The sequence below is a fragment of the Epinephelus lanceolatus genome, chromosome 24 (assembly GCF_041903045.1).
Source record: "Epinephelus lanceolatus isolate andai-2023 chromosome 24, ASM4190304v1, whole genome shotgun sequence".
NCBI lineage: Eukaryota > Metazoa > Chordata > Actinopteri > Perciformes > Serranidae > Epinephelus > Epinephelus lanceolatus.
In genome coordinates, this window is record NC_135757.1 from 12,891,989 (window position 1) to 12,918,037 (window position 26,049).

Below are 26,049 nucleotides of genomic sequence, written 5' to 3' on the forward strand. Positions count from 1 at the left end.
TTTTCAGTGTTTGTTTACAATAACTTCCTGGTAGAAACCCATTGGGTCAGAGAGAAAAACATTTTGTCATGTTTGGCATATAACGAGAAAGAATTGCACAAGTCACACAAGATTAGAAACTGGAAAATGTGATTTTTATTTCATTATTTCTTTAAAATGATATCTTGTAAATGTCACTGAACCCCCACAGAGTACAGAAAGTCTCTATAAAGAGTTTACTGACTGGCATCTGCAGATTCTGAGCTATGAAAGAAAAGTTTTCACAGATAGTTTGTCTCTCACAGTCTTCATACGTGCGTCTCATTTATGTCTTCTGTTTTGTGTCTTCGTCCTTTCTCTGGACCGTCAGACTCCTGGCTGTACTCTCTGACCGACTCGTCCTACGACAGTCTAGAGAACGAGTTGGACAACAGCAGCGGTGGCTCACCGGGCTTCAGCAGCAGGAGGCACATTCGACTCAAACCACTGCGAGGCAGCCTGGACTCCATCACAGTCAGTGACTATGACCAGGACACAGACCCAGATAACCCCCAGGCCCAAGCTGACAGCCCACAGGGTCAGAAGTTACACCCACTGGGGAGAAGCAGAGGCAGGAGACAGGACGCAGACCTCTCCTGCTCCACCCAGGACTCACTGACCGTGGACTCCACCCTTGACTCACTGTCCCTGGATGGTCGGCACAGGCAGCGGAGGCGTTCAGAGCCAGCGATAGCGTACATGGCCAAGTTCCGGCCATGCGCCTCAGAGAATACTGATGGTCTCTCTGGTGAGGATGAAGATGATGAGGAAGAGCTTTCCAAGAAGCCCATCTACCACACACTCGCTCATACACACTCTAGAGGTCACACTCGGAGGGGTGGAGGTGAATCCGTGTTTAAGCTCCATGATGTGAGGTCAGCAGCTCAGGAAGTGAGCTCCCCCAGCCTTTCCTCCACCCCCAACTCCCCTGCACCAACCCGCTCCTCCCTGGACTCTCTCGACTCCCTGCACTCCCTCAGCAGCGACCACACCTGCACAATCAAACGGGGGCTCCACCCAACCAAGACACATCTGTCCTCCAGCTCTCCCCCTCTACCTGTCCCTTTATCCGTCCCCACCTTACCATTCACCATAGGCTCTGCTCTGACCCCTGGTGGACAACCAGACCTGGGGACCTGTCCAAAAGACTCCGCACCAAAAGAAGCACCCAACTGGGGAACATTAAAAGGCTGCGGGGGCCTCCACCCAAACTCTTGGCTGAAAAAAGGTCGCAGGCTGTCACTAACCCAACAAGACAACTTGGACAAGGAAGAGGAGGACAAGACAGGGGTGAGTAAAATAATCTTTATTCATTATATATGTACCTTGACCTGCTGAAACACTGCATGTATCTGCAGGTGAGACTGTTATTCATTCAAAGCAAAAATAGTAGATACCTCAGCTGCAGAGAGAACCAGGCCTTTATTTCTTATTTACCATTTTAACTGGTTGTTAAAGCTACAGCTGGTACTTTAAATGTCATATTTGCTGAACTATATCCACACAGTAGTACATGAGGAGGATAATCTGTGGAAAGAATCATGTTCCTCCTCCTCATAGTGCTGCTAATGGCATTGCAGCACGTGACTGAAAACAACCAGAGTCAAGGAGTCCCTAACATAGCTGTCAATTTGTTTTTTTGTTTTTTAAATAAAGTTACCAGCTGTAGCTTTATGCAAACTCTGCACGTCCATGTTTCGCAGTCATCATGATAAATTCAGCATAAAGTACATTATCACAGCACTAATTTCATTTCAAGTGCTTTTAAGCTACTGCTAATTAAATGACACGTACTGCACAGATGTTCCACATGCTATTCATAAAAAGCCTTTAATTTGAAACATCTGCAGGAAGTAACAAGTTTAATTGACATTTACTTAAGAGCTCTCATAAATAACAGTTGATTATAAGTGATAACCATTAATTAGATGATTAAAACAGTATTTGTGTTAAAGCAACAAAGGAGTTAGTTACATAACAGCTTTTGTATTAATGGTGAAAGCACTTTATGCTGGATTTAGCATGAATAGTCATGGTGCAGGTACTTCCTCAATAAACTTTCACTCATGTAACATGTAGGGGAGAACATGGTGCTTGTCTTGGTTGGAGTGGTTACTGGTGTCAGATAACCTCCTTGATCTTTCTCTGGCTGTTGACTGGCTCTTGGTTGATGACCTTTGACCCCTGCACAGTAAATGTTGTCACGGGTTTTGACCTGGTGTTCACTCAGTCTATCGTCGGGGCTCCCTTCTGTTTCAACCATGTGATAATGATGTCATATACCTCTTCATTCTTCTTTGTTAGGGTGTACCAGCAGATATCTTAAAGGGATAATTTGGACCCCAGCTGAACCATAGTCAGTGTATTAAATACATTAGCTAAGCAATGGGGTGGATGTCAGCAACAAGATGTTTTTAGTGTAGTTTAAGTGTAAACCATACAGAGTATTTTCACTGCTTTACTTTGCTGTCAGACAGCAGTTTCAGACAGGAAAATGATGCCCTGATATCATTCTCTTCAAAGTCAGACTCCATTGAGAAAAACAGTGATTAAACATTGCTGAACACAAGAGCTGCTGGTCTACTGCCATCAGTTTATTTATTTGTGTTATTGAGTGACTTTGGCATTTAACAGGTTGGTTTGGATTCACCAAAGTCACACAATAACACAAACTATCAAACTGATTGATACAGCGTTGGACCAGCAGCCCCACACAACGTGATTTTGCCAAGTAGGACATGTTCTTGGATCAACATCCCACACTGCGTTCCTGGAACTTCTGACTCTCTGACATCAGTGTGCTGCTCCTGTGCTTCTCTCAAAAATCCTTTGTGCTTCTTCAGAGCTAAGCTACTTTTCCAAATTGAAGTTAGTACAACTAAAAAGTAAAACTGAACAAAAACCTTGAAAACAACTGCAGGGTCAGAGAGATTGCTTGCTAACTAGGTTGGCTATGCTAGTAAGTAAACTTGCCAATAGACAAGAATATTAGCGAGCTAGCTTGCTAATAGGTAGGCTATGCTAACAAGTAAACGGTTCACTAACAAAGAGTAAGGATAAAAGCATTTTCAGTTGCAAATTCCTGCAGTTAACACATTTTCCCTCCTTTTTTTGTGGATGATTTGTTTACGTCGACATCAACATAGCAGTATTGGTGCTGGATCAACATGGCAATGATGGCCCTGGATCAACACCAGCACTGCAATCTTGCAAAAGGATAGCTTTGGCAATTAAGAGGGAGGGAAAATGTGTCCTTCACAGGTCTTTGCAACTGCAAAAATGACATTATCCTTACTCTTTACGTTAATTAACATTATTTTAGCCTATTGTCATGCTTACTTGTTAACATAGCCTACCTAGTTAGCAAGCTAACTCGCTAAAAAGCTAGTTTAGTTCTGAGGTAGCACAAACAAATTTGAGAGAAGCACAGGAGCAGCACACTGATGATGTCAGAGGCATGTCCTACTTGGCAAAATCACGTCATGCCAGCAGCTCCTATGTTCAGTGAGCTAAAATTGCTGTTTTTCTCAATGTAATCTGTTGGCTTTGATGAGAGCATAGATTGGAAACTACAGCTGTTAACGGCCTTGCTGTCTGACAGCGAGGTAAAGCTGTTAAAATACTCTCAGCATAGCATACACCTAAACTCTTAAGAGTTTCACAACAACAAAGGGGACTAAAATACATTTTGCTGCTGCCCACCCATCCACAGCAGTATATGCTTAGAATCTGTGTTGGACTCCAGCCTGCTTCTCCTAACTGGGGGTGTGTCAACTGACATCTACTGTATGTAATACACCGACTATGAATGTGAAAACATCCGAATTGTACCTGTAATGTGTTGAATTGTTTGTGGTAGGTGCTGATTACCTGTCACTTAAAAATCTCAGGTAGATGTTCTTACAGTCCAGACACATAAGAGGGGGGGTCACATGGGATACCTCATGTAGTCCCTGTTCTGTCTGTCATTGGTATAAGGTAGGGCAGGATTTTAATCATCCATTCCTGTAGGTCTGACATGCTGCCGTGTCTTAACTGACTACATATTTTGCTCCGTGTAGGAAGGTCCTAATAGTAATCCCGTGTTGTCGGTGGTGGTTACAGTTGAACTTGAGGGTGAGTTTCCTGTGCACTGGTCTTTATCTTCACATGAACAGCAGCGTACTGTCTTGTTCCTGCTCACTGGTTAGGCTGATGTGAGTTAAAGGAATGCTACACCAGCAAAATGACTATTTGTATATAAATTACTCACCACGTTACCTTGATTCCTGAGGAAACTTTTTCTTGCATGCCTCCACAGTGAACGGAGAATCCAAAAAAGGTCAACATTCTCTCATTATTTGAGGCACAGCAAAACTATATCAAAACAAACTCAGACTGGATTATACTGTATGAGATGTAAACAGATGTTTTGCTTTTGTTAAACAGTCATTCATAAATAATGTTAACCATTTCTGAATTCTTTGTTTATCATGGAGGCTTGGGTGAAAAGCAAAGTTTCCTTCATGAAATTAAGATAACATGTGGTGAGTAATTTATGTACATGTGTAATGGTAATTTTGTGGGTGAAGTATTCCTTCAATGCTGTGGATGTTGGATCAGTGCAATACAGTCATCCTTGTAGCAGGTGTCAGGTGGGTGCTGTTATCAAAGCAGCTGTTCAAAATACTCCAGGTTAGCTACAAATGGGGAAGATGGGTGATGCCATCGCTGTGCCTTTAGTGTGTGTGTGTGTGTAGGCAATATGTTGTGTCTGGACACATCTCTGGCAGTTGGAGGATAAGTTGTCCTTCAGCAGAGGTTGCCAGTAAACGGTACACTGACATCTAAAGACACCAGTCTAAGTGTGAGGGAGTCCAAAAGATCAAAGACTTGAAGTGTCCTCTTACTTACACTGGTGTTTTTAGATGTCAGTGTACCGTTTCCAGCACCTTACATAAGACCTCTGCCCAGAGATAAAAACCAGCTGCTGGAGATGTGTCAAGGTGCAACTAAAGGCACAGCCATGAGCTCACTCATCTCCCCTCATGTAGCCAACATATGCACTAAATATTTTAACACCCCCACCTGACCATCTGTACTTGGACGACATATTCCCTAAACAATGCTGCTCCAACATCTTCACCTGACACATCAATAGTACCAACTCACACAACAGGTTACTGGTGAGCAGGAGCAAAGCAGTAAGCAGGGGATAAAGTGTGAACAGGAAACTCACCCTCATAAATCAATATCTCAGTTCAAACTGAAACCACTTCTTCCAACACAAGACTAGTAGTAAAAACCTAAGGCACAGAGCAGAGTATCTAATCTGGGAGGAGGACACAGAGGAGGTGCAGCAGGTCCAGGGACACTCAAAGCTATTAGCAGAGGGAGTAATGATTAAAATCCCCCCGTCATTAAGACCATGATGCTAATATCACAACGGGGACCACTACAGGCAATCCAGTGGACTCCCTTATGGAGCCAGGACAGTGACTTTAAAGGGATGGCTAGGAGCTTTGGAAGTGGGGTTGTGTGAGGTACTTACACTTGATGTACTTGCTCTCAGTTTGGAAAAGCAGGCTGGAGTCTGACATGGAAGCTAAGCAATGTAGTGGTGTCAACAGGGTCAGCTAGAAAAAAATCTATCAGTTTTAGTGTATACTACATTAACAGTATTTTTGCTGCTTTACCTTAGTGTCAAACAGCGATTTCCGACAGGGAACTGAAGCTGTTAGCCTACCCTTCAAAGCCAGACTCCACTGAGAAACAGTGATTTAACATACTCCGCAGCAGTACATTGCTTAGCTCCTGTGTCAGCACTCCAAACTGGGGGGCGTGCCAACAGACATCTACTGTAGGTACTGTAATACACTGACTGTGGTTAAGTACCTTGTACAACCCCACTTCAAAAAAAATCAGAACTATCCCTTTAAATTTTGGAATCAAATATTAAAAATAGAATAAAAAAAATTTAAATGTCTACATTTCCTTTATCAGTTTAGGTTTTGTATTTAATGACTTTTTTTTTTTCAATGCCAAAAGTTTAAAGTCCTGTCTTGCTCCATGCTCCCTCACAATGCTGGACTGTCAGAACAGAACGTTCCACAAATTACCCAACACTTTAAGATCTCTGCTGGTACGACCTGGGTAAAGAAGAATGGAGAGGTATAAGGCATCACTTACAGTGGCTGTGGGGAAGAGAGGTGAACACCAGATCAAAACCAGCCAAGGCATCTATTGATCAACTAAGAGCCTGTGAACAGCCGTGGGAAGATCAGGGAATCCATCCAAGACAGACCATCCTAGAACCAAAGCAGAGAAATGTCATATAATCATCAATATGTGGTGAAGAAAATCTGAACTCAAAGGTCAATGCACTCCATGTTTCTACCAACAGGGAGGACCTGCTGATAAGTTGCTCACACTTGGGAAACCCGGCCCAGAGAAAGGAAAAGCAGGTGAAAGGGGACGAGGGAAAGTGATGTCCAGCAGCCAACCCAAGCCCAAAACCTCCAGCAGAGCCTCTAAGGACGCAGGAGGAGGAGGGAGCCGAGTAAAGGGGCGGCCTGGCCTGGACACCAACAAGCCCAGACACCTGAAACAGGACTCATACAGCCCACCTTCCCACCACCGCTCTACAGGGAGTCTCAACCTCCCCAAATCCCACTCATTCAATTCAGAATCCACGCTAACCATCAGGCAGCTCAACAACACCAACACCGATGGTGACATCACCAACCACAGATGTGCAGCTGAAGGTGAAGTGAATGAGCTGAAGCAGCCATCACCACCTTCCCTCTACAAGCAGAGTGGGCCATCCCTGTCCCTGTTTAAGCAACACAAGTCTCACTCTGTCGAGGAGGCATGCAAAACCAAGACCCACAAGCGCCGGGGGTCAGAACCCGGACGGCAGGTTGTGGACCGAGCCTCCACCTTGACACGGGCGAGGCTACCCAGCGACCCAGGACTGAAGGTCTCAGAGGCAGAGTCACAGGGAGGGACTTCAGAGGCCCGTTTCTGCCTCTCCCCGTACGCTGCCAAAGCAGTGAGGGACTATTTCTCCTCTCACCCACGCAGCAGCCCTCAGAGCAGCCAACAGGTGGCGCTGGCCCTGGTGGAGAGTCGCAGGGAGTGGCTGAAGAGATGCAGTGACCCCACAGCAGAGCCAGACTTTGACCAGCTCCTGTTTGCTGAAGAGTCTTACGTCTGATTATGACACAGCACAACAAATCACTAAAATAAAACTCAGTAGAAACACGTCACTGCCGTTTTCAACCTGAGAATAAAATGATTAGTTAGTATACTCTGCACCTTAAATACATGAAGGCTTTCTGGTGTGTGATTAGACGCTTTTAAACGTGAGTAAATAAGTCCATTTTAAACTTTGCCTAGAGCTTACTGCCATTAAGAGAACATTTTTGCTTGAATATCCTCGAGGCTGCATTTACACATGCAGAAAGAACACTACTTTGTAACCTCATTTATATTGACACAATAGATTCATCAGTCTAAACTAAGTTCTATCTGATCTTGACTTAATGGGTTTTGTTTAAGAAATGTCACCATTGTGGTTTTTTTTTTTTTTAAAAAACTTATATTAGGCCAAAGTTAAAACCTGCCAATTTTAACTACCTGCTGTTGCCTTCTTTCATCATGATCAAGTAGAATCTCTCATTAATCATTGGATTGCCTGCATTTGGACATTCAAATCTGTAAAGTACAGTTAGTAAATGGTTACAGCATAATGAGTGTCACTGTTCTCCTGCATTGGCACTTGATTAAATAATTAACTCACAATACTTGCATCTGGATATAATTATGACATTAATGGTTTTTGTAGTAGGTCTGTGGTATCAATGCAGCCTGGGTTCACACTGTGACTCTGCCTCTGCCTCGAGCTTCATTTTGCTTTTTACACCAAGTTATGCCTGGTTCACACTATACGACATTTTTGTCCGTACCGATGGTGATTATGTCAGATTAGGCAATTGTGGAGTCAAAAAATCGTGCTGTGACTTGGCCGACCGACATGACAGACTACACAGTGTCTTTCACGACGTGTGATGTCGTCAGGTTATTCTGGTCCTATTTCAATTATTTTTACTGTTCAGTCACTGGCTGTTCCTTTTTATCCTCCATTATGAAGAAGTAACATTGTTTACGAGCTTGAGCTTGATGCTAATGGTAGTACACGTCAGGTTGATAAAGTGCTTCTGCTGTTTCACATCATCATTTTTCCCTTTTTTTGCGACAAAAAGAAAATCAAACATGCTAGACTTTCTGTGGCGTCTGTTGTCATCTACTATGACACACTACACAAGATGAAACGATGGATTATTGTATATGACACATTAGTGTACATAACAAAAGAACAGCTTATATAATGGCTTATACATCGTGGTTATAGTTTTGATTCAGAATTGTAACTTAATGTAACTTCAAGTATCTAAATTTAGTTGAGTTTTGTAGATTAAGGTTGTAGGATTACTCACATTTTATGGTTTAAAAAGGAAAATCTTAAGTTTCCCCTTAATTACTTTAAGGAAGTTCTTAAGTATTTTTCAGCCTGGACTATATTTTCTCATGTTTTTGTATCGATGTGACGAGCAATGAAACAGATTGCAATGTATTCCTTAAGGACAACTGTGTACAGTCAGTTAATGTTCCCTAAAAATGCTTGTTTTTGCCATTGATGGGCTCAGATTGTTATTCAAAGTGTGTGACATTACAGGGAAGACCCTATAGAGAAAGATCCACTCTGTTTGTTACTGTGTGTGACCAAGTCTCGCACAATGAGAAGTCTCATCCTGAGTTTAACTTCTCCTTGAGCGAGGCCTGCTCACGGAAAAACGAATCACAGGGTTCATAAAACGGTCAGACACTTCTAATAACAATCTGAGCCTGTCAGAGGTAACAAGCACTTTCAGTGGACATAAATTGGTCTCTTTCAATACTAGGATCAATTTCAAACATTGTTATCTCCATTTGACACACAGAAAATAGGGTCCAGGTTTAAAAATAAAAACGTTTCCCTTTGAGTCTGTACTGATGTTCCTACTGCTTTTTACCAACTGTAGAGTCAACGGAGGTCAATAGTTGTAGGCGACACTGATTAGGTTTTGCTGTCTTTCAATATTTGGTCATAAATGCTATCAGCTGTTCTCTAAGTATTTTTTTAATGCTTCTTAGCAGTGGCACTTAAATTTTGTTTTCCAGCACATGCTTGCAGTCGCACAATTTGAAGGTACGATCCTTGTTTTGTATTTGTTGCCAACAGTGTGGTTTCCGCACCAGCCTGAATCGATTTGCATTAATCACATGTTCTGTCCCAATTTTTCTGTAATGTAAATATAATCCCTTCAGGGGGAAATGTTTTTCAAGCTTTATATTTTATGCAGCTTTATAAACTTTAGACTGTTGCTTTATTATATTGTCTATGCCTCCTTTCTATATACGTATTAATACGCTGTGTTAACGAGCCTAAAAATCTGCATTTGCAAATAAAATGACCTGATTAATGTGTGACGTAATTATTGGGTGACATTTGTGGTCGTATATTTTTCATACTGTGTCATATTTTCATTTCAAACATTAGATACAGAACATGTAAAAACTGACAGTTCAACACGCCATTAGAAAGGTGATTTTTTTTTTATTACATTATTTTTCACTCTATACATGGATGTAGGTTTGTGTTCTAGCTATGTACAATCACATGATGGAATTATATGGTTACATGAAGGATCTGATCAACAATAGTAGGGGTATACATGTGTAGAATAAAATAAGAGGGGGAGGGGTGTCGACATCAGCACAATCTCTAAGGCGTCGAGAACTGTTAGTTGTATTGGTTCACAGACATTTCAGTCACTGGCTGCAGTCAGCGGGCTACCGTCATCTTGTTGAGTGAATATGACTGAATTTACACACAAAGAGAGGATCTAGTTTTTAAACAAGTGTCAGTGTAAAGTCAGTTATATTTTTACAAGAAAAGCATATGGTACGTAATTAGATAATTGAAGGCACAGCCACAAACTAGAGGTGTTTAGCAGCATGATGGAGTTTGAGGTTAATAAATGACTGAGCCACTGCAAACTGATGTTCATGTGTCAGCCTGTGCGACTCACACGTTTCAAAAAAATCCAAATCAGGATGGATAAGGAGTTTATAAGATATATAGTAGGTTTATCTGAGATTATACTTTATGTCGTAATACTACAAGGGTGGCAAGATTCTTTAACGGTTACAGAGTTTACAGTTTTACTAAAGCTTGCCGAGTGTAGTTTACGTCTATAAAAAAATTATTTTCTCTTTATTTAAAAAGTCAAATATTGTATTCTTACATCCTGGTTATTGAGAGCTGTGACTTGGACATTTGTTTTTCTTTAAAGAAGGAGAGAAGAGTAGGCAGTCCAGTGGATGCAGCAGTGCTGACAGATTTTCACCCACCATCGTCCCTATGCACATACCCTCAGTTCTGACCAGGCACAACCACACTGTGGACATTCACGTTTCCCCGCCGCAGGTTAAGATGATCCGTCTTTGCTCTGTCGGATGTCTGCTACACTCTCTGGAACCCTGGCCACCATGCCCTCCAGAGACTTTGTCAGGCAGATCTGGCAACCCAGTCGAGATCTGTGGGGAGAAAGAGTTAGAGTTAATGGTCGCCATATTCTCAGCAACAGGCATAACATCTCTGTGCCTGGAGAACTAGAGATCGTTGGTTCGGTCCTTATTGAGGCTAGTATTGAGGTGAATTTAAAAGGTCGCTGTCCAGGAGAGAGTGAAAGGCTTTGTGAAACACAGTGGAAGTGTGAGGTGGAATAGCTCAGGCTGTTGAAGAGCTGTTTGAAGAGCTGTATGAAGAGCTGCTTTGAGATCATGAGTTTGAAGGATCGATCCTTATCCAAAGCAGGTGAATTTTAAAGTCCAACACCCAAATGAAAAGGTTAAATGCGCCCGGAGAAAAAGTATATCTATAGTCAGTATAACTCAGTGGTTAAGGCTACTGGCCTTAGTGCGGGAGACTGGGGTTCAAATCTGGTCAGGTTGATGGTTTGATTCTTATCCAGGGCAGGTGAAATTTAGTGTCCAACGCCCAAATGAAAAGGTTAAATGCGCCCAGAAAAAAAGGTATATGTACAGCAGCAGCTTAGCTCAGTAGGTAAGGCTACTGGCCTTGGTGTGGGAGACTGGGGTTCAAATCTGGTCAGGTTGATGGTTTGATTCTTATCCAGGGCAGGTGAAATTTAAAGTCTGACACCCAAATGAAAAGGTTAAATACGCCCGGAGAAAAGGTCTCAGTGTGAAGGGTGCTCGGTGGCGTGGTGGCATTAAGATGCCAGCTACCCAAAATGTGGGTTCGAATCCTGCCCGTTGTCAGTACCTGGAGCAAATAGATAGTCCTGCAGTAGCGGGGTCAGGAGGGGGGCTGTGGGTGCTCCTGGCATTTCACAGAGGTACAAAGGAGGGGTTATGCAAATTTTTATGGGAAACTCAACAGAATTTGAGATGAGCTGCTGGGGGCGGGGCTTTAAGTGTAGTGCAGCCACCTGCCAGAACAAAGTTGTGCAACTTTCTTCTTCAGTGGATATTGATATGCATATTCAACATGTAGTTGGATGCATAATATCGCATATTGACACCACATGATGAATATGCATATCAATATCCATTGAGGAAGAAAGTTGAACAACTTTACTCTGGCTACACTTCTGGTCTTGCCACTTGGGGGGCAGCAGAAACTACCTGTGAACACAACAGGCATGAAGTTAAGGGGGGACTACACCCATTTTCAAAATTCATACGTTATTCTGATGGTCTGAGACAGTGGTTCCCAACCTTTCTCCTCAAGGGACCCCTTTTGAGTAAACGGATTACCTTTTACAAGGTACATATTTTATAATTAATACTGTGAGTATTGCATCAAAGATGAGTGTTCTTAATATTTTAGTGGGGGGTGGGAGTCCCAATTTGGAAACCAGTGGTCTAAGACAGCCAAAAAATGTTGGTAAACATGAACAACTCTGCCCCAAAGCCAAAATCTAGAGTGCTAAAACTCAAACTTGTGATGTCATAGGGTATACAGTCTGGAGCTGCTCCAAAGACAATGAATTGGGAGAGATGTTCACAGTTGGGAACACTACAATAGAATTAAGCTCATTTGGGTATGAAATATAAAACAGTGATTCTATGTGTCCACAAAATCAGACTTTATACCCTATGACATCACAAGTTTGAGACTTACTTCTCTGGTTTCTGGCTTTGGGAGAGAGCAGCTCATGCTCATACTGAATGAACTTCCCTGGGCCATGGAAATAACATATCCTCCTGAGACCCAAGCTTCTTTTTATGTATGTATTTTTAATTTCTCTGAGCTATTTGGGATCAGTAAGACCTGATAAGTATAAAAAATTAAACACTGTTAACGATAATTAAGTCCCAATGTCCTCAAACGAGACAATAATAAAGTCGCAATGTCTTCAAATGACTACTTTCTAATAAACAGCGTCTTTGCTTGTTACTGTTGCTAAAATTTGTCAAATTTGTATGGCATATCATACTACTAATATCCTTGATCATAAAAAACAAATTCAAACCATTAAACTTTATCAGTTTTTGTCCACTTTTGCGCCGCGGTCAGCTGCAGACTGAATTGGCTTAGGTGGCCGCCATCTTGTTTACATGATGGATAACATGAATTTGTGTAGCGTGGTCTTACTACCAAGAGATGGCACAGAAAAGCGTCCACGAATTAGACCTCGGTTAAGCAGAATGAGGTATAAGGTCTAGTAAAACCAAAATGTAATGTCCTCACATGAGGACACAAGGTCTCGGGAGGATATAAGAATTCTTAATTTAGGTACACATTTCCATAGAAAAAAAACATTCATCTAATTAACTAGTATTGTGTATGTAGACATGCTGCTACTGAAAAATGTTAATAATTCCCATATTAGTCCCATTAAAGTTGATGTGGTCGATATAATCCCTCGACTGGATAAACCGGTCTGGCCCTCAGTAGTAAATGGTGTGTGTGTTTACACAGGTGTGTGTTTGTGTTCTCCTTACGTGTCAGTCAAGCCATAGGCTAAGTCTAGCATGTCCATCTCCTCATCTGTGATGGGCCCCAGAGTCTTGTAGACATCCTCGTCAAAGATCAGATGGCATGTGGAGCACGCCAGGGTTCCCTCACACGCCCCTGAAACCACACAAACACACTTTCATTACTTTATCTGATGGATGGCATTCAGCTCAGATGCAGACAGGCAGCTATCTGCCATGATTCTCACTGTTACTGTAGAATAAGACAAGTCTGATCATGCCAGTGAGGAGCTCTGATGTCACGGCACAAGACAGAAAGGAGTGATGAAAGGAGCGAGCAGGAGTAAGGGGGGGGGGGGGGGGGGGGGGGGCTGTGTGCGTGTGCTTACATACCAAAGCCATCAAAGTCGAGGTCTTCATTGATGACAAGATCTAGCAGTGAGTCTCCAGGCGACCCCTTCACTGTGATCTTCTCCCCATCTCTGTTGATGAAGTGGACCGTCACCTTGTTGTCTGCTCTGAAACACACACACACAAACACAGTTTTAGTTTACCATTATCTACACACAAAAACTGACTCATTTTTAATCACAGCCGTGAGTATTTCCACAACACTTCACTCCCTCTAGTGGCCACAGCTCAACACTACACTCAGTTTAACAACTGCCAAAGTAATCTCTCAAGACAGATTCTGCAATTTACATTGTTTACCGATGGATTTCCAGATTGCTGCCAAAGTGCTTCAAAATCTCAGCGTGAGGAAACACATAGCGTAATTTTTTACTGTTGTTTATTTATACGAGCACAATTAATTCCCATATTATACCAAATTTGTAGAAATGCTTCATTTTTTAAGACTTTGTGGTTTAACTCAAACAGATACACATGCGCCCCCATCATCCCCCCTTTAAGTGAAGTATAAGTGAGATAAATTCTTCAGACAAAAATATCGTAGCTTATGATTGTGAACAATTCTAGAGCTGAAACTATGAGGTGAGAACAGAAAAATAGTCTGCAGCTATATGATCAGCAATTAATCATTAAAACTACATACATACAAGGTAAAATCTGTACAAAATAAAACAAACAAACAAAAACAAAAAATAGCCTTGTCTTCATATATATTTGTATGAATGGAGGCCAGATTAAATAATGTGAAAAATACCTGGGGGGCATCTGCTTTTTGCATCATGTGGGTTATAAAACAAACAAAACAAAACAAAACAAAAAACAAAACAGAAAAACCACATAGTAATGAGACAAACGCAACTTTTTCACCTTTCAGGAAAAAAGTATTCAACTTATCACAGCTGCTCCTGTAAGCAGTGGCCCTTGCTTTTGACTTAATGCTTCTTTGCTTTGGTCATGTCTGTTACCACACAGGAAATGTCTGCTGCTTGTTTGCTTGTTTACCCTCTGTTTATGCAAACACATTAATTCTACCTGCGTAGTTACGACGACTTGGAGCATGTCTACAAACTATATGATAGTCTTGAAATCGTGAGGTGAACAGAAAAAAATATAGAGAACTTGCTTGATTAACCAATATTGTGTGGTGGGCCACATAATATATTTCAAAAGACAAGACGCAGGCCGCAATGGGCACAGAGGCCGGACAACAGACATGCCTGATATCGAGTAAAGGAGTTCTATAAACCTAACTCAAGAAGAAGAATTATGACGCACATTAAAATAAAATGATATTCATGTGTAGCAGCAGGCGTTGCTTTCTATGGCCGAGTTCCGTCTACAGTCAAACTTTTCCTGACAGTCTTATATTTTTGCAATGAGCTCTCCAGCCCTGAATATTTAAGGCCAACCCAGCTTCTAAATTAGAAGATAGCAACCAGCTAAAAATTAATGATCCCTTCTAACCCATCAGGGAAAAAAAACAAATGGACTAAAGTCTCACCAAATGAAAGGTGTAATTTCAACATTTTTGTCATACACCTATGAAAATATTATGATATATTATATCATGAATAATGTCAGAATTAAACTTGATAAAATTAGTGATTTGGCTCTCTTGTGAGACAATTTAGAGTGATACATCATTTTAAAAATGTGAGTATGATTGAGTTTTATTATACAGCGCAATTCCAATGTTAATGTTTGGCATATGGCAGCAGATATAACTGAAAATCTATGGAAAGGAACTCTTCAAAAACCACACTAAGCCCCTGTTTATCTGTCACTACATAACCTATACATAAAGACAATGAATTTTACAGATTGTTTGGCATTTTAACAGTGTTGAATGAGACATTTGTCCATTGTGCAGTCAATGAATGTTTCTGTTCAGCATAAAGAAGGCCAAGGGGAAATGTTCTTAATCTGTTTAGCGTCACCGGTCAAGTGGTCACATTTAATTGCAGTTAATGTTCTTTCCAAGTTTTTTTTTTTTTTTTTTTTTTTTAACCCCAATTTTATTTTCAATTTCAAAACACAGTAGAAAGCAGACATGCAACCCTTGCCAGCTCCAGCCCCAGGTCAGGAGCAAATAAATAGGTTGTATAATAAATATAATATAAGAGAGCATTATATCACATTTTAGGGGCCAGACATCCTGGAACAAAGAATACAGAAGATAATACTGCGCTATCCAGAAGCTAATGTGGAAGGGTGAGCAAAAAGCGGTGAGAAATGAACCCCAAACCTTATGAAACTTTTTCTCTGACCCTTCTGATGCTTATCTTTTTTCAGTTTTAGGCATGACAATATGGCACTGGGGATGTCTGGGATCTGCAACTGTCTTCTACTGAAGTAAAATCACGAGATGCGCTACCCACAAGTTATTTTATCTGGTAGAAATCCAAAAACTGTGACAAGGGGATTTGGCTCAAATACAGTAGTTAGAGTCAAGGACAGTGATTCAAACACACATCTCCAAAATTGTTCTTATCCTGGGTGCAATCAATACATAATAAACCCTCTGCGCTCTTACACCTGTGTGAATATCAAAATGGGCATCAAATTAAGATGCCAACCCATTTCAGCTTTTCCAGTTTTAAATAGTATTTGAAAAAAATATGTGGGAAAGGAGCTGTTAACTTTGATATCACTGAGCATAACATTTTTACAAAATTGGAGCACAGAGCTAAGAAGATGGAGCAGTGAGCCCTTTCAGAGACTGCTCACCTTCACAATTAACAATAAAATAAAAATGAGAATCATAGTACACATTATTCCTGTTAAATGACCCCATTTATAAAATTTCCGACACTCTCAACAAACCTATGAAATTCTCTCATTTCCCTGCCCACAAGTATTGAACTCAATGACCTCCTGGAAAAATCTCAGGACCAGAGGGAACCATGTATAATCTGCTTTAAAAATATGTCAATCATCAAACTCCATACCACCTCCTGCACTACATAACCTCTTGAAACAAAACAAACATGGGACTTGGAAATCTGTCCATGAAACTTTGATCGCACAAGTGGATTTTTCGACACGATAGTTACAAGAGGGTCAGGGCCAGCCATGTGTGCCTGACGTGAGCCCACAGGGACAGGGTATTCAGTTTAAGGCCAGTGCAGGATTGTGCAATTCAACAAGTTGTCTAACCCTGAGAAGCAAGCCTTGGGCAAAGCCTTGCACCTGAGATGCATCACTTTTGCCTCAGTCTTCACTTCATCCAAGGTTCAACCAAAAAAAGAGAGATCCTGACAGTTAAAACTGTTTCTCTGCAGCTATTTTGTGGCATACACACTATAGGTTTCACACCCTTAAATCTCATTTTCACTATTTAATAAAAATCCAAAGCAGCCTATCATTATTGCTGCAAGTATTTTTGTTGATTTTTCTTTAAAAAACCCATCAAACTCCATTCACAAATTTGACACTTGAGTGATGCAACACACTAAATATTGACACAACCCACACTAGAGGCCACAGGCCAAGTGAATCAGCAGTGCATTTCAGTGTAACCTCAAGGCTATTGTACTGTAGTAATGGTAAGACTGGTCTCACCACTGGCATTACCGTTACGCCGGATTTCCACTGGATGCGTGTCCGTTGCGGAACGGCAGCGCTGGTTATCCGCTGCGTGCTCCGCCGTCCGTCAATACCCACCGGCTGCGTTTGCTGTGCGGTGCAGCTCTGCCGAAAGACATCTCAGTGCACTGCCATGATTAATATCTCCTCGTCCATGGTGTTCACGGGGTGAAATGACGTCTGAAAACCTCTGACCTGTTGACTTCAGGCCTGCCTATGCCCATTATGTAGTTTTTAAGGTGTAGTGCAGGGAAATATGATCCGCCGTGAACACTATGTATTTTATTTTGAAAATTAACCGGATGTTTTATTGTGTTTCTGTGCACGAGTTCCTGCCCCGCACAATCTGCTCTGTGCTGAATTGCTGCGTTGTGCTCCGGCGTCCGGCAAAAATAGAAGTCCTGCGTATCTGTTGCGGAGGGCTCCGGAGTGCCGGAGCTGAGACGGAGCCGGAACGCAGCACAGCCGCAGCTGGTGGAAACAAACACATTGACTAGAATGGAATCCTATCGGCTCCGCTGCCGTGCCGGAGCGCAGACGCAACCAACACGCATCTGGTGGAAACTGCCCTTTAGTGATGCTACTGGGGGACCAGCCGCGGACACAAAACACACAATTCAAAAAGTTAAAACGTAAATTAAATGTTTGGCGTTTCCTGCACAGGGTCTCATTTAGAGGTACAGCTCGACACCAGCAAAGCAAACAGCAATGGCCGTAACAAAACGTTCTCATTGAATATCTGATTGCTGCCAGGTGTGTGCTGATTGCAAAGGTCACAGATAACTCCCTGTTTCCTAAATGAAGCGTGCAAACAAGCCACACATGAACTTCCTGACCAGTTCAGTTAGGTACAAACACTGACATGCTTTTGAGCAGTAATTTAAAAGTGGAGTTACTCACCTCAGAGGCTGTGTGCCGGTGGTGAAACTCCTCTGACCAGTCAGCCAGGCAGTGGAAGTTACTGCCGCCGTCCTCCACGAATATTCTCGTAACCTTACGTGAGCCAGTCTTCGTAGCGCCGTTACCAAAGCCATTTGAGGAAACGTTACAGACTATTCAAAAAGAAGCTAAGAGATATCCGAGCTGCTGAAAACGCCGACACAGTCCACTTCGGTCGAGCTCTTCTCAGCGGACAGACCCGAAGTTGTCTAACTTAGCTCCTGCGCTAACTTAGCTTGCTAGGCTAGCTTGTTTTAGCTGCGAGAAGTCACTCTGTCACTGTCGCGTTCATTGCGTAACGGAGCTATGGTCGCTGTCTGGGGTCAATTAAGTTACGTGACTGAGCTGTCGTAATCGGATAGTTCATAAAAAGCAAAGCAGAAAGACGCTATCGGGTTCAATCACACAAGGTTTATGTGGTCAATCGGCAAATGTGAGATATCCCGATGTATTCCCAAGGAAACGGTGTCAGAGGAGGCATCACGCGACAACTTCCGGTATAGACTTTAAAAATAAAAGCTTTAGCAACCAACGTATGCATCATCTTTATTTTATTTTGTATTTATGATTAGTGTGCATTTATTTTTATTAATTTGTTTTTTCAGCCGACACATTCTTCTATTTCATTACTTATTTATTTATTGACGGATCTGAAATTGTTTTTATCCTGCCACTGGTGTTTCCTCACTTCCTGTGCTGTTATAATTTTAGTCCTCACCATTACAGTCTCTGAATTAATGTGTGTGTTTATTGTGTTGCATTCTATTTGTATGAAAAGTGCTATATAAATAAAGATTGACTGATTGAAAATTGATAATGTTGCCAGAGGTTAAAATTTAAAGGGATACTTCTGATTTTTGGAAGTGTGGTTTTATGGGGTGCTTATCCATACTCAGCTTACTAAACACAGTCGATGTCAGCCCCAAGTTTGGAGAAGCAGGCTGGAGTCTGATACAGAAGCTACGCAGTGAGCTGCTGTGGATAGGGGTCAGTGGCAAAATGTATTATACCCACCTTAATAAACTTCCACCCAACAAAATCAGTTTAAGTGTACTCTTAAAACTAAGACTATTTTTACTCATTTACCTTTCTGCCAGACAGCCCATTTTGACAGGCAAGATACCATCTTCAGTTTCTTAACGCCACCAGACTCCATTGACAAAAAACAGTAATTTTAGCTTGCTGAACATGGTAGCTGCTGGTCTACCTCTACCTTCATCAGATAGTTAGTTTGTGTTACTGTGTGACTTTGGTGAATCTGACCCAATCCTTTTTAACACCAAAGTCACACAATAACACAAATTAACAAACTGATTGAGGCAGCAGGATAACAGCGGCACCTGTTTTTGGTGATCTTACATCACTGTTTTTCTTAATGGAGTCTGGTTTTGAAGAGAGAGCAATATAATGGCTTAATTCCCCATTGGAAATCACTGTCATTCACTCTCAATGTGGCTTACATTTTATTTAGGTGGCTAAAATACATTTTGTAGCTGACCACTCGACAACAGCAGATTGCCCAGCTTTCATGCCAAACTCCACACTGGCATCTACTTTATGTAATACACTGACTATGTATAAGTACCCCCTTCAATCCCACTTAAAAAAGTCTTAACTATCCCTTTATGTTCATACTTAGTAAGGCAACTAGAGATAGTTATCCAAATTTTTGTTTGCAGACATTACTTTTATTTTGAAAGCTAAACCGACAATCTTCCTGCTGGGTGCGGATTAATCATCGCCGGCTTGACGCCGCTGACAGAAAATGCTCCGTACATGTCCATGTGATTGCTTAAAGTCTACCAATCAGGGTGTGCGTGAGTTTTATTGCTCGTTTTGAATTACAGCGTCAGCCGGCAGAGCGGAGTTAGAGCAGTTACAGCAGTTTTCGCTATGGGAGCGTTCACCGCCCCGCTGTGCAGACGAGTATGAACAACCCCACACACTGAAGTGTTGCCTAACAAAGGTCAAAGCGTTCCACATCTGCACCTCCACACCCTTCTCTCCCGCCAAGATAGAAAAAAATAAAGTAAATCAAATTCCACACGCCCCTTTGGACTTTTGTTAAATCCTCCACAGCTTGTTATAAGTCCTCATGACACTAAGGGTTGGATAGCTTCTGTGTGTTGCTGCATACACAGCAGGTGGAGCCAGAGATGTAATTCATCACCTCTTTCATGAAGATCCCAACTGTATCTTTAGACTCTAACATTGCTGATATGTGGTGATAGCTCTGGATAGGAAATGCAAACATTCCAGTATCACAATATAGTGTTTTGAAAACAGGGACCTTGAATTCCTCCCTCCGACCTTGTGTTTACGTCAACAGTACCAACAAGGTCCAGCAATAACATCAAAACATGAATCCCCTCCACCATCACATTTACTATTTGTTCACCTGCTGTGATCTCTCTCTGTCCACATTCACAGATATTGATTAGGCTACCCTTTAAACCAAGTGCCATTCACCTTCGACGTATTGACAAAACCTGGAAAACAGGATGTGTACAGTATACTATGATGTCAAGGTAAATTAGCTGCATGGTGTTCAAACCTTTATCAGGCCAGACCTAAGGGCAAAGTGCATCTAATATCAGTTATCATCAGACTATGGGAGGTGCAGACTGATCAATAATCTCATTCAAAGTGTTATTATGTAGGGGTTTATGACCGGGAGTGATATATTAACGGGTGGCCTATTGTTTCTGCGTGTTCATCACTGCGGTCTCAGGTAAGCAACACATGAACTGACACCGTCTCTACGCTGCAACAGTCTCTAGGTTTACAGGTGCTTATACAGCTAAAGATCAAATCGTGCAGCAGCTTAAAGTTGCTCTGTTTATTGTTGTGTTTACAGGATGTTCAAGTTAGTGCTGCTATTCCTGGCGCTGTCAGGTAAGCTCTCACTCCTTTCATCTCTGATTGTATTTAGAAAGATCATTTCTGTGCTCGCTTTTTGTCATGATTTTCCGAATGATTTAATTTGCAGACAATGCCATGCTTTTAGTTTATCATGATTATAAAATGCCTGTTTCTTGATAGTGACATACATTTCTTACTTAAGATAATGATGTTATTACAGATGGCCATGGAGGTGTATTATGATCCTATTTTTCAAAATAAAATAAAGAATTCTGATATCATGACATAATGGGTTTAATAATGCATTAATGAGATCTTTCCTGTGATCACAAGAAAACCTAATAGAGACATTTAGTTTTTATCATTGATTTTTCGTCTCCCGACATAAGCTTTTCTTTTAGAACATAAAATTCGAATAATCCAATAATACATAGTATAACTATCTTTCTCACAGTCTCTATGAAATTATGTTTTATACTCTGACCCTCAGTTTCTTTCCTTGTATCATATTACCTTTGATTTATTTGGAGAATTTAAACATTCCCATAGCTAACTAGAGACTTTGGATAGACGAGGAGATTTAGTATTTAGTATTTATACCGTCTATCTATGGTCTATCCCATATTTGACCATTTCCATGTCATAGTTTATTTTGGCAGCATGGTCGGTTGCCTTGGCACTAAAACTGTTGAGTGTGGCAAACAGCAATGAAATCAAAGCAACTGGCCAGTAAAGAAATTAGACTTTGACCATTATTGATTTATTACACTGTTAAAGAAAAGCCTACATATTATTCTGGCACAATCGTTAATCATTTATGTAAAGGGCCAAACAGCCATTAATCTGTCAACTGACAAGGGTGGTTGTTTAATCAGCAAGGTTATCGCCAGGTTCCTGCCTGTATGTGAGAATCTCTGACACTGAATAAATAAGCAGGATGACTTGCATTCATTTAGGTTTTCATGACTAACTGTAAAATAAACCCCTCACAGGCCTCCAGGCTCTCCCACTTGGAGACCCCAGAAGTTTGCAGGAGACATCTTCCACCTACCAACTCCCTGATGGCTTTCGACAGGGCACTGAACACTCTGACATCGGTGAACCTGTTCCTGACAGCTTCCGACAAGGTACTGAGCCCTCCAGGAGATTCCTTGTTGACCTCAACACCGGCCTGGTGCAGGAATACATCAGTGAGATGGACAGGAGAGTGGGTCAGTATACAATCACACCAATGAAGAACTAATTACTTAAACTTTTTTTTTGTTTTTCATGTGTAAAATATGTCTTGTAGCATTTGTCCCTCCTTCTCTAGGAGAGGGATTTGGAGAGATAGAGAGAAGACACTGGCTGACTGATGAGGCTGAGGAAGCCAGAGAGTGAAATTGTCCCACTTTATGGAAATTCAAATTACATTTCACTACTTTCAGCCACTACCCACAAGAAACTACAAAGACATGGCAGAGATATCTGTAAAACCACATACTTTGGTCATACTAGATTCATAGCTCAAGGGATTGGTCGCTCAACCACTGTGATCCACACTGAAACATCTCAATAATGATTGGACAGATTGGAAGAAATTTTGTCATGACACTCATGTTCCCAAAATAATGAGTCCTAATAACTCTGGTGTTTCGTGCTAACACACTAAACTAAGGCAGTGAACATCGTAAACCTGCTAAACATCCGAGTATTGTCATCATGAGCTTGTTAGCATGGAGATAGACCCTTCATCTTGTCTTCTTTTATGTACTCACTGGAACCTCACTACACTTAAACAAGCTTGTATAATCTTATGGTCTTCTGTCTTCTAGTCCCTGTTGATGTTCCAGCCCAGAAAAACGGCGGTGGTTGGGTCCGGGTGGAGGATCCTTCTGCTCCTTATCTCCCAGATGGTTTCAGGCAGGGAACCGAACCCATGAGGTCTATCCCAGATGGTTTCAGGCAGGGAACAGAACCCATGAGGTCTATCCCAGATGGTTTCAGACAGGGGACTGAACCCATGAGGTCTATCCCAGATGGTTTCAGGCAGGGAACCGAACCCATGAGGTCTATCCCAGATGGTTTCAGGCAGGGAACAGAACCCATGAGGTCTATCCCAGATGGTTTCAGACAGGGGACTGAACCCATGAGGTCTATCCCAGATGGTTTCAGGCAGGGAACAGAACCCATGAGGTCTATCCCAGATGGTTTCAGGCAGGGAACCGAACCCATGGGGTCTATCCCAGATGGTTTCAGGCAGGGAACAGAACCCATGAGGTCTATTCCAGATGGTTTCAGGCAGGGAACCGAACCCATGGGGTCTATCCCAGATGGTTTCGGACAGGGCAGCGAACCCATGAGGTTTGTCCCAGATGGTTTCAGACAGGGAACTGAACCCATGATATCTATCCAAGATGGGTTCAGACAGGGAACCGAACCTGTGATGTCTGCCTCAGATGGCCTTAGGCTAGTTGCTGAACCTATTGTGGCTATCCCGGCTGGTTTCAGACAGGGAACTGAACCCATGAGGTTCGTTTCTGCTGGTTTCAGACAGGGAACTGAACCCATGAGGTCTATCCCAGATGGTTTTAGACAGGGAACCGAACCCATGAGGTCTATCCCAGATGGTTTCAGACAGGGCACAGAACCCTTCAGGTCTATCCCAGATGGTTTCAGACAGGGAACTGAACCTATGAGGTCTATCCCAGATGGTTTCAGACAGGGAACAGAACCCTTCAGGTCTATCCCAGATGGTTTCAGACAGGGAACAGAACCCTTCAGGTCTATCCCAGATGGTTTCAGACAGGGTACTGAACCTTTTATTACAATCCCAGAGGGCTTTAGACAGGGAACAGAACGCTCCACACCTGGTCTCCAAACGAAGACGCTGGCATGTAAAGGGGAGGTCATCAATGGAAAATGCTACGAGTTCAACCCCACACCACTGGCCTTCCAAGATGCACAGGTTAGACACATTACATCTCATATTACAATTACAGACAGGGAGATAATAACTTTTCAGTTGTGAATTCATGTCACCCATACTATTTTGTCTCAAAGACCTTCCCACAATAAAAGTCTGTGTTTGTGGCTCTACAAATTAAATCTCACACTTTTCTATGTCCAATGTCTCCAGGCCTTATGCAGAGCTCTTGCCCCAAATGCTGAGCTTGCATCTGTAACAACCAGCGATCTGCATTCCCGCCTGGTCTCCCTGGTGACCAAGGGTGGTGAGAGCAACCCTGTGTTGACCTGGCTGGGAGGGACGGTCGAGGCAAGTTCATCTCGTCAACAGTCAGCTACTCACATTTAGAATAACGTTCTGGAAAACTACCTCACATCACCATTTCTATGAATGTGCTTACTGGTTGTGACGCCAACAGTCTGGTCCTGTACTGCTACACAAAATGGAGGCCAAGGAGAGTGCCATCAGATATGTTATCATCAGGACAGATAGTGTTATTCTTACGTTGGTAAAACATTGACCTTTAAACTTTTATTTTGAAATGCAACATCTGTTTCCTTGCAGTCACAAAACAAGGCCACAATCACAAACTACATATGTAAAAACCTTCTTACGCAATGATGTAACAGTATTAGCCATTTACTCATATACGTCAGTAACAAGGGCAAATCTCTTTATTGAGTACTTTTACTTTTGAAACTTGAAGCATATTTTGCTGATAATATTTCTGTACTTTTACTTAAATAAGACTTCTAAACGGGACTTAAACTTTCAACAGAGTATTTTTTAAGTATGTTAATATGCTAACTCTCAGTTTGAATAGAATGGTTTATGTGTGCATAAATGTGCATATTTTCTGATATATGTGTATGTGTTGGTGTTGCACACCTCAGAACCAGCAGGCATCATGGGTAGATGGGTCAGAGTGGAGTTACAGCGATTGGATGCCAGGTCACCCCAACATTCACACTGAAAAACCTGTTTGTGTGGAGATGTTCAAGATAGGTAAGAACACACCACAGACACATTAACACACACTAACTGATTATTTATGTATATATTTTCTGGAAAACATCTGTATCAGACTGACACGTTTCTTTAAAAAAAAAAGAGATAGCACATTTATTGTCTTTAAAATGACGCCTATAGGTGCCCTATTAATTAAAAGGTTAAAATTAGAGAAGCTCAAACAACTGTCTGGCCACGTCAAGGAAAGTTTGATAAGATAAAATATTAACTTGTATGAAGGAATCTTTGCCCTTTGGCACCAAGGGCAACCTGACTACTGCTGTTTAGACAGATATCATTCTGTCTCTTTAGTGCAATTATACAACATTTAATATGACTTAAACTGCAGAAATACTGTGAATACCAGTCACCAGACATGTTTGGCTCAGGCATATTTTTACAAAATGGTCTTACAAATACCCTAGAAATGTGTTTTACGTTATGCGAGCATTTTTACAATTCTGTCCCTACCCTTTTTGCAGATGAGAGCTGGTGGACAGCCGCTGACTGTGAACTGAAGAGAGCGTCCATCTGCTCGTACCAGATCACTGCATGAGAACCACATAGAAACACAACATGAGAGGAAGCCTCTCCTGATTGGTTTCCTCTTGAATAATCTCACAGACAATATTGTCTTCATTAGTTCTGGCTACCATTGTCTGCATTATCTTAAATCTCCTTGAATTAAACTAAGCATACTACATCTGTGTTTCTGTTTTATACCTGTGCACAAAACTGAGATAAGGAAAAAATAAGACAGTTTTACCTTTGCCATGCAGTCACTCTTCTCCTTTGACGGGTAACAATAAACCACAGGTGATATACATTTAAATTTAGACAAGACTTTAATGATCATTTTTCACTTGTGTATACAAAGCAGTTTATACAGATTAGGGAGCCAAGTTAAAACAATTTGTTACAATTTAGTACCTGGAAAGTGCAAAAGTACATTTCAAATACGCTGAAATAAAAATCATGCTGTACATTATATACTGTATTCATAAATAATCACAGATATACACACATCCATTTGGTGACAGTCACAGAGAATGTTGCTAAGACACAAAATAGTACTTTTTGATTTTGCTTTGAAGTCCTATATTCTTGGTTCCCGTTGAAATCTGTGGAGGTTTAACATCTGGAATGCTGCTTTCATTTGATTTAAGCTAAAGTCGGGGACGATAAGCTTCGGTAATGAGAGAAACCTAGCTCTATGTTAAAACCACACTGGGATAAAGGCACTCCGTTTG

General features: G+C 41.6%; 3 protein-coding genes across 4 annotated transcripts in view; 2 read left to right on the forward strand and 1 right to left on the reverse strand.

Moving 5' to 3' along the window:
- LOC117250006 (rho GTPase-activating protein 20-like) overlaps positions 1 to 9,528 on the forward strand; it is a 31,477-nt gene extending 21,949 nt beyond the window's left edge. The window contains exons 15-16 of the mRNA XM_033615933.2: positions 350 to 1,308; positions 6,401 to 9,528. Of these exons, the coding sequence (XP_033471824.1) occupies positions 350 to 1,308; positions 6,401 to 7,213 (1,772 nt within the window). The 3' untranslated portion in view covers positions 7,214 to 9,528. The remainder of the gene's footprint in view (positions 1 to 349; positions 1,309 to 6,400) is intronic.
- Positions 115 to 18,459, reverse strand: LOC117250009 (adrenodoxin-like). Of its 2 annotated transcripts, XR_013490516.1 has the most exons (5): positions 17,944 to 18,459; positions 13,441 to 13,565; positions 13,075 to 13,204; positions 10,473 to 10,638; positions 115 to 6,305 (listed from the first exon to the last, which is right to left on the reverse strand). XR_013490516.1 is itself a non-coding variant. In XM_033615936.2 (4 exons), exons 1-4 carry the CDS (start codon positions 18,075 to 18,077, stop codon positions 10,530 to 10,532), a joined length of 498 nt encoding a protein of 165 aa, XP_033471827.1. In that variant the 5' UTR covers positions 18,078 to 18,459; the 3' UTR covers positions 9,636 to 10,529. The 2 variants fall into 2 exon arrangements, 1 of the variants encoding a protein (XP_033471827.1); XM_033615936.2 differs by lacking the exon at positions 115 to 6,305 and having other exon boundaries at positions 9,636 to 10,638.
- A 2,157-nt stretch (positions 18,460 to 20,616) lies between these two features.
- On the forward strand, positions 20,617 to 25,502 carry LOC117249793 (uncharacterized). The gene is made up of 7 exons (XM_033615517.2): positions 20,617 to 20,713; positions 20,840 to 20,877; positions 21,837 to 22,055; positions 22,659 to 23,791; positions 23,963 to 24,100; positions 24,685 to 24,796; positions 25,282 to 25,502. The coding sequence occupies exons 1-7, from the start codon at positions 20,649 to 20,651 to the stop codon at positions 25,353 to 25,355; spliced, it is 1,779 nt and encodes a 592-aa protein (XP_033471408.2). The 5' UTR covers positions 20,617 to 20,648; the 3' UTR covers positions 25,356 to 25,502.
- The last annotated feature ends 547 nt before the right edge of the window (positions 25,503 to 26,049 follow it).

Bases quoted from the DNA above. Each gene is read 5' to 3' on its own strand.
- LOC117249793 (XM_033615517.2), top strand. From the start codon at position 20,649: ATGACCGGGAGTGATATATTAACGGGTGGCCTATTGTTTCTGCGTGTT. The intron at 20,878-21,836 runs GTAAGCTCTCAC...AACCCCTCACAG, and splicing joins GCTATTCCTGGCGCTGTCAG to GCCTCCAGGCTCTCCCACTT. The intron at 24,101-24,684 runs GCAAGTTCATCT...TGCACACCTCAG, and splicing joins GGCTGGGAGGGACGGTCGAG to AACCAGCAGGCATCATGGGT.
- LOC117250009 (XM_033615936.2), bottom strand. From the start codon at position 18,077: ATGGCTTTGGTAACGGCGCTACGAAGACTGGCTCACGTAAGGTTACGA. The intron at 13,566-17,943 runs GTGAGTAACTCC...TGTGTGTTTCAG, and splicing joins ACCGGCACACAGCCTCTGAG to AGCAGACAACAAGGTGACGG. The intron at 13,205-13,440 runs GTATGTAAGCAC...GTGTGGTTTCAG, and splicing joins CCTCGACTTTGATGGCTTTG to GGGCGTGTGAGGGAACCCTG.